The sequence below is a fragment of the Mercenaria mercenaria genome, chromosome 4 (genome assembly GCF_021730395.1).
Source record: "Mercenaria mercenaria strain notata chromosome 4, MADL_Memer_1, whole genome shotgun sequence".
Classification (NCBI taxonomy): domain Eukaryota; kingdom Metazoa; phylum Mollusca; class Bivalvia; order Venerida; family Veneridae; genus Mercenaria; species Mercenaria mercenaria.
In genome coordinates this window covers 67,493,473-67,502,441 of record NC_069364.1, presented here as the reverse complement: position 1 = coordinate 67,502,441, position 8,969 = coordinate 67,493,473, and the positions used below count along the sequence as shown (strand labels likewise).

Below are 8,969 nucleotides of genomic sequence, written 5' to 3'. Positions count from 1 at the left end.
GTTCGATGAAATTGAATTTTCTGCTTCACACCAACTGTTAAAGTCTCACTGAGGCACACACACATTTTCGTAAAACAGAAAGTAAATCTACCAAAGCCCGCTCCGACAGGCGTCTCATGACTTTGATTTATAACTGATGTTAGACCATGAGATTTAACCAGATAACCACCAACTCTTCAGGCGTGTTTAGTATCAGTAGACAAACAACTTTTGAATCGAAGTATACTGTCAAAACTGCTCGTCTTATCTATTTTAACATATAATGTCATGGAAATTGACCTACAGTTTGTATTAATCTAGTTTTATTGCTGAAACAACTGTATTTTGATGTCTCGAAAATAAACAAACAATACAATTTTGCCCTAGATCCGAAAATGCGAACGGAGGAGATGCAGTCAAGACAAGACTATGCATCTCGTAGCGTTAACAAACTCCGATTGATACACCAGTAAAAATGAGCAAAATTGAGCCGTGCCATGGGAAACCAACATAGTGGATTAGTGACCAGCATGGACCAAGACCAGTCTGCGCATCCACGCAGTCTGGTCAGGATACATGCTGTTCACTTTTAAAGTCTATTGGAATTCGAGAAACTGTTAGCGAACAGCATGGATCTTGACCAGACTGCGCGGATGCGCAGGCCGGTCTGGATTCTTGCCAATCGCAAACCCACTATGTTGGCTTTCCCATGGCACGGCTAAAATTATTTAACGATGCTAATTTTATTGCATCTTTAACTTTTATGACTGTTTTCACTTTGTCACCGGTACTCAAGCCCTGGTAAGGATTTCTGTTTATGAAGACTACATTTAACTCACTGAGCTTCAGTCACCGGGCCTCTGCAAAATTCATTACATACTTGATACATAATGAATTCCTTTTATTTGAACAACAATCTTAAGTCACATTCAAGTGTTCAAATGTGCATTGTTTTGCCGTTCTGTATCCTCAGTTTAAAAGATATAGAATAGGTTTCACAAATGTAGAATCATCAGTTATAAAAGAACATAAAAAACGACAGAAGTAATTTCATGGGATGGGGTATTAAGTTTCAAACTTTGATCAACAGTTTTTTTCTGGTAAATACGACATCACCGTACTTAAAAATGATAAACGAACTATGTTATATATTAATTGTTTTACCTGACCTACTACATTTTTTAAGTGAAGGAATACAGCACCAAAGTATTCTTCAAAATCTATACGAATGATTACACCATAAAATACAACAAAAACCAGATTATCTGTGGAGGGACAACATTCTGGGTCAAGTGGTTACCAAGTTATTGATCGGAACTGGTTATCAATGTTCAGGCCCCTGTGACCTTGACCTTTAACGGAGTGACCCCAAAAACAATAGGGGTCATTTACTCTGCATGAACAATCATCCTATGAAGTTTCAACATTCTGGGTCGAGAGGTTCTCAAGTTATTGATTGGAAATGGTTTTCCATGTTCAGGCCCCTGTGGCCTTGACCTTTAACAGAGTGACCCTAAAATCGTTAAGGATCATCTACTCTGCATGACCAATCATCCTATGAAGTTTCATCATTCTGGGTCAAGTGGTTCTCAAGTTACTGACCGGAAATGGTTTTCAATGTTCGGGCTCCTGTGACCTTGACCTTTCACGGAGTGACCCCAAAATCGTTAGGGGTCATCTACTCTGCATGACCAATCTTCCTATTAAGTTTCAACACTCTGGGTCAAGTGGTTCTCAAGTTATTGACCGGAAATGGTTTTCAATGTTCAGGCCCCTGTGACCTTGACCTTTAATGGAGTGACCCCAAAATCGATAGGGGTCATCTACTTTGCATGTACAATCATCCTATGAAGTTTCAACATTCTGAGTCAAGTAGTTCTCTAGTTATTGATCGGAAATGGTTTTCCATGTTCAGACCCCTGTGACCTTGACCTTTGATGGAGTGACCCTAAAATCAATAGGGATCAATTACTCTTCATGATCAATCATCCTATGAAGTTTCAACATTCTTGGTCAAGTGGTTCTCTAGTTTTTGATTGGAAATGGTTTTCAATATTCAGGCCCCTGTGACCTTGACCTTTGACAGAGTGACCCCAAAATCAATAGGAATCATCTACTCTTCATGATCAATCATCCTATGAAGTTTCAACATTCTGGGTCAAGTGGTTCTCTAGTTATTGATCGGAAATGGTTTTCAATGTTCAGGCCCCTGTGACCTTGACCTTTGACGGAGTGACCCCAAAATCAATAAGAGTCATCTACTCTTCATGATCAATTATCCTATGAAGTTTTAACATTCTGGGTCAAGTGGTTCTCTAGTTATTGATCGGAAATGGTTTTCAATGTTCAGGCCCATGTGACCTTGACCTTTGACGGAGTTACCCCAAAAACAATAGGGGTCGTCTACTCCAGCAGCCCTACAACCCTATGAAGTTTGAAGGTTCTAGGTCAAATGGTTCTCCAGTTATTGCTCGGAAATGAAGTGTGACGGACGGACGGACGGACGGACAGGGCAAAAACAATATGTCTCCTGGGGGAGACATAATAATAATCAACACTTCACTTAATACAAATGAAATAGTTAAGTAATCATCTTATTTGCAATATGATGTAAGACTTCAATCATAACATGTAAAACTGAAAACAACATGTTTTTTATTTACATATTTTTTATTTACGTATAAAAATAATATCAAAAACATGGATGATAACTTTTAATTGTTTACAATATCATATTTTGTAAATGAAATACATCATTTGCCTGGGAAGCATTGCACGCAATGTATTTTACTGACAATGTTGCGCCGCTTTAAGCCACACCTCATTACACAAACCCTAGTATTGCTCACGTTTTTTTAGGGACCTATCAAACATGTTTGATGTTGAATTTAGAGTCACACCAATATGATTTAAGTGATATAGCAACTTTTCCAATTGTAGACACCTCTGAGCAGTTTCAAACTTGATGGCAATGATAAGGCCAATTTACTGTTATCGTGTTACTAGACCATTTGAAACAACATTCTGCAGTATCCCGCCATTTTTGTCTAATTTAGATCTCCATCTGCTCTTCGTATCTGCTGTCGTTTACTCTAAATTTTATTTTACAAATTACACATTCTACCACACGTGGTCATCTTTACACTTTATATTCTGTGCTACTAGAATTTTCAGTTTTCATATTCGTACACAAAATTGGCAAATGTCATTATTTGAAAGTTTGTAGTTCATCCATTAAAACGGTGCTTCCTATAAAAAGGTCTATGCTTGCAATAAACAGAAATGCTATTAACATGATACAGTTCTGGTATTTTAAAGGTACAAATAGATAGAAAGGTTTTATATGTTGACTAGATATGTTGAACGTTGCTTCTGTTGACACCTCATGCTCAGAACTGGTGTTTCTATATTACACTATCACTTGAAATTCAAATCACGTCACAATGCATCACCAAAAGTGTCACTTTTATTAATGTCACCTGATATATATTCCTTGTGTGCAACAGTTTTCAGTTTTCACGCACAATCTAATTTTTACAGCAGACAGTGCTGACTTCTGCCTGCCAAACCTAAGAAACTCGAACCAAAGCACACCAAACAGGGAATGTAAGCGCCAGAAATGATAATTGTAGATTACTGCTCGAAGAAACTGTTGTTGGTATATCAACTGTCCCTGGAAATTAAGAAAATCGCAGATAAAGTTGTAATTCTTAAATTCAGGTGAACGATGAATTTGAAATGACAATGTTTGAAAAAAAAATCGATTTTTCCATTTATTTGTAATAACGTAGACTCAAAAAGTACTGGTATATGCTAATTGGTTGATCATGCGTCTTCATTTTGTTAAAGTTCTATTTTAAGTACTGTGAGCAAAACGTGCAAAATTTATTCTGTAATACTGAAATGTGTTGTAAGGTTTCCATGTATATTTTGTAGCGCTGTAAGTATTTAAAAGAATGAAAAATGTTCCAACAACAGACGAGCATTTTCGAACAGCTAGTAATTTGGTCTATTTGTATATATGTCTTTCCTTGAAATACATTACATGAAAGTACATTGAAATGAATTAATAATGATTTCAAACCTGAGGTGGTTGTCGCAGATATAATCTTACATTCTACCAATGCAGTGTAAAAGAGCTTATTGTAGAATTCTGCACTTGAGGGGCACATCTTTTGGATGGAGTTTAGGCTGCACGTATGGATACTGAAAACGTAAAAAGCGTCATAACTTTTTATATTCTTACATCTCCCCTTTGCAGATCATACAATACAAAATAAAACTGTATAAGGTATAACAAATGAAACTTGCATGTACAATTTACAGCATCATTTGATACGCATTTGTTTATAACACACACTAAAATCTTTTCAGTGTACATATTTTGTGAGTTCTCTTCAGTAGCTGACTATTTTGAAAACTTGTTTTAAATGCAAGTTGTTAATAGTTCAGTATTTCATTTTCATATTGGAGCGGCAGAAAGTATGACTGGTCGTCATTTCTTTATAGACAGCCGATGACCTTAATTCAAGGTTTGTATTTTCTTGTTAGATCATCCTAAAAGTATTACTCTTGAATAGCAAATACAGACCATAAAAATAGCACGCGTTCAAGCATTAAAATAGCATATTCGAGTCTGTTAAGGAGAGGTATTTAAATGCGCCACACATCTCGAGCTCCCCGGAATCGGAAGTTTCTTACCTACACGTGTCGTTAGAGTTCTCTTTTGATACACACTTAATATATTCGTCTGAGCCACTGTATCTCGTCAAACATTTTGCAAAAGCTTTATAACCTAAAATCAGCAAAACAAACGTTCTTGTATATTAGCCTTCTATCAGACTGATAATTTTGAACATGCCTGCAAAACCGGTTTCTAAATTTTGTCAATGTAATCTTAAACTATACCAGGTATGAAAACATGCTAAAAGAACCTATTTCCAACTCTCTTGTAGATCAACGTTTTTCTGTGAACAATCAAGGGTCGGACAAATACATCTTTAAACTACATTTATAGAAGTGCCCCTACTGAATTTATTATATAGCGGATATTCGCCACTCGTGAGAATACTATTTTCGGAGTTCACTCGATGAAATAAAATTACATCTTACACAAAAAAAAAAAACAAAAAAAAAACTGTCTTTTTATTTTATGCTTTTCAGCAACATTAAGACAAATAAAAACGCGACTTACATGGTATCGCAGAGCTGTGTAACTAAACTGAAGCTTAAACGTTAATAATGGATAATAGTTGATACACATACTTGTTTTGTCGGCACAAATGATCCTCTCTGTTTGATTTTCGCTGGACGGAGAATATGTTAGCACTGCGGAGAGGTCATTGATAGCAGAATCACATAATCTATCTACTTTCTGGACACATGTTGAATATCCTTTAGCTCGGCCACTGCAATACCGTTAAGGATACCCATACAATTTACAAATACAAAGGATAACAGGACAGTTTATAAGTACAAAGATTAACAAGAAACAAGAGGGCCATGAAGGCCCTGTATCGTTCACCTGACCTATTGACCTAAAGATCAACAAGATTAACATTCTGACCAAGTTTCATTAAGATATGGTCATAAATGTGGCCTCTAAAGTGTTAACTATATATTCCTTTGATTTGACCCCGTGACCTAGTTTTTGACCCGACATAACCCAGATTCGTACTTGACCTAAAGATCATCAAGTTTAACATTCTGACTAAGTTTCATGAAGATACAGTCATAAATGTGGCCTCTAGAGTGTTAACACGCTTTTCCTTTGATATAACCTAGTGACCTAGTTTTTGATCCCATCTGACCAAGATTTAAACTTGACCTAAAGATCATCAAGATTAACATTATGACTAAGTTTTATTAAGATATGGTCATAAAATAGGCCTCTACAGTGTTAACTAGTTTTTCCTTTGATTTGATCTGGTGACCTAGGTTTTGAAACCACCTAACCCAGATTTGAACTTTAGCTGTAGATCATCAAGATTAACATTTTGAACAAGTTTCATTAAGATATGGTCATAAATGCGACCTCTAGAGTGTTAACAAGCTTTTCCTTTGATTTGACCTGGTGACCTAGTTTTTGACCCCAGATAACCCAATATAGAACTCCTCTAAGATTTTATTAAGGGTAACATTCTGACCAAGTTTCATTAAGATTGGGTCAAAAATGTGACCTCTAGTGTGTTAACAAGCTTTTCCTTTGATTTGAACCTGGCAACCTAGTTTTTAATCCCAGATGACCCAATATCAAACTCGTCCAAGATTTTATTGAGGGTAACATTCTGACCAAGTTTCAGTAAGATTGGACCAAAATTATGACCTCTAGAATGTTAACAAGCTTTCCCTTTGATTTGACCTGGTGACCTAGTTTTTGATCTCAGATGACCCAATATCAAACTCGTCCAAGACTTTATTGAGGGTAACATTCTGACCAAGTTTCATAAAGTTTGGGCTAAAATTGTGACCTCTAGAGTGTTAACAAGCTTTGCCTTTGATTTGACCTGGTTTTTAATCCCAGATGACCCAATATCGAACTCGTCCAAGAATTTATTGAGGGTAACATTCTAACCAAGTTTCATTAAGATTGGGCCAAAAATGTGACATCTAGAGTGTTAACAGTCAAATTGTTGACGACGGACGGACGGACGGACGACGGGCACAGGGTGATCAATAAAGCTCACCTTTGAGCACTTCGTGCTCAGGTGAGCTGAAAATACAAATACCAAGGATTATAAGACAATATACAAACAGATTTACATTCTTAAACATGTCAACATCGATATATCGATGTGCAATGTATTTCACAATCGAATAGGACCCTTAAATTAAATACACTATTACTGTTAATACTATAATTCCCAGCTTAATCTAGACTTGCTTCCCTACTTCACTAAACATCATCGTCACATTTTAAGGCGGACTTTCGACACAAATGGTACACCATAAAATAGTTCAAGACTTGCAGTTCTTGATTTAAGTCTTAAAAGTGAAGCTAGTAGCAGCACATCATATATAACAAACAAGCACAAACATATAAGAAGTGCACAAAGAGACACAAACTTACAAGTAGGAAAAAACAAACAGATACTTACTTACAAGTAGGGAACTAACAAACACAAACTTACAAGTAGGGAACTAACAGACACAAACAAAGAGACACAAACTTACAAGTAGGGAACAAAGAGACACAAACTTACAAGTAGGAAACTAACAGACAAAAACTTACAAGTAGGGAACTAACAGACACAAACAAAGAGACACAAACTTACAAGTAGGGAACACACTGACACAAACTTACAAGTAGGAAACAAACAGACACAAACAAAAAGACACAAACTTACAAGTAGGGAACAAACAGACACAAACTTACAAGTAGGAAAAAACAAACAGATACTAACTTACAAGACGAGAAACAAACAGACACAAGCTTAAAAGAAGGGAAACAAACAGACTCAAACTTACAAGAAGGGAAACAAACAGACACAAACATACAAGATGGGAAACAAACAGGCACAAACATTCAAGAAGGAAAACAAACAGACACAAACATACAAGAAGGGAAGCAAACAGACACAAACAAACAAGGATGGAAACAAACAGACACAAACATGCCTGAAGAGAAACAAAGAGTCACTAACATACAAGAAGGAGGAACACAACAGGGCACCGCAATGGAACGGTCAGATGTAAGCCATTGCCACATTTAAGTTGATAAAAGTTGGTATACACTAAAATTTACGCACCTACATATGAACTCAACATATACATCAGGATCGTTGGTTACAGGTGGACTAAACGCAACGCTGCAGGCTTGGTCCATGTTATTGTCGCAAGTGCTGACAACTTCAGTCTTATCTTTAAATTACACACAACAGATAAGCATATTGTCTTTTGATAACTAATTTATTCTTCATCTTTAGAAGTTCAAATCTATGAAAATTACATTCAATCACATGTTTTTCTTAAGTTATATTAAAATTGACCACTTGTGAAAATTTAAAACAAATTCAATCGACTGGAAATGAAATGTCAGACATACAAAACTTCTTCATTTTCTAAACCCCATCTTGTTTCTGAAGGATGTTTAAATGTGGTGCTTAAGTGTTTATCATGTTTCAAGCTACGTTTACGTTTACGGATGACAGCTTTGAAATATCCGTTCAAGTTCCGCTCAGAAAGGACTTGACAAGTCGAGTAACTGTAATAACATGTTTAATTTCGTCTACGAGTTTTAAGACTCTGATATTCCGAAAGAAGTTACACCTACCTATGTTTAGCTGGCAGTTAGATGAAATAGCAGCAGATTTATTTAATGCGTCCAAAGATTCTGGGCACATCAGATTTGTATATTTGTAAGTACATCCGACTGAGTTCTGGAGGAAGCTTGAAATTAAATTAAAGTTTTTATAACAAACCTGTCTTATCTACTTGTCAAGAAATAATATATAAGATTACTCTTTAGAGGCATAGAACGCAGCCAAGCAAATTAGTAACAAACTCGGTCTGAATAAGTCTTTTTGTGAGAGATAACTAAATGTGTAATTCCTCATCCCATATCTCTTATGCATCTTTACTGAAGAAGTTTGAAACAAAATCCTGGGTAGACTAGATTTTATAAGTTCTTAGACAGGAAAACCAAAAAGAAAAGAAATCGCAGACGGCCCGTCGGAGGTAAGTTCTTTTCAGTCACTTAAAATAATGGGAAATAAATAAGATAATGATAAAAGTGTAAATAATAATCAAACTTGTCATAGAATTGGGGACCAGACTAGCAAGTACGGATTCTCATGACAGTTGTTAAGATGTAGTAAAACTCAGAAGTTTGACATAAAACATTTAACCATATATTGCACTTATTCGTCCATATATGTCGGTGTTATTCTTTACGATTAATGTTACAATAGAGGTAGTGTATCATCCTATAATAGAATGCCACTTATTGTTTTTCTACAATAGAGATTAGTTTTCGGTACTAATTCGGTGGC

At 36.0% G+C, this 8,969-nt stretch overlaps 1 protein-coding gene across 1 annotated transcript; it reads right to left on the bottom strand.

Annotated features, from left to right (window-relative positions):
• Nucleotides 1-2,629: 2,629 nt before the first annotated feature.
• LOC128556429 (uncharacterized) lies at nt 2,630-8,494 on the bottom strand. Its single transcript, XM_053541597.1, has 6 exons — nt 8,252-8,494; nt 7,728-7,839; nt 5,245-5,387; nt 4,681-4,774; nt 4,064-4,185; nt 2,630-3,652 (listed from the first exon to the last, which is right to left on the bottom strand). The coding sequence occupies exons 1-6, from the start codon at nt 8,319-8,321 to the stop codon at nt 3,549-3,551; spliced, it is 645 nt and encodes a 214-aa protein (XP_053397572.1). The 5' UTR covers nt 8,322-8,494; the 3' UTR covers nt 2,630-3,548.
• Nucleotides 8,495-8,969: the final 475 nt, after the last annotated feature.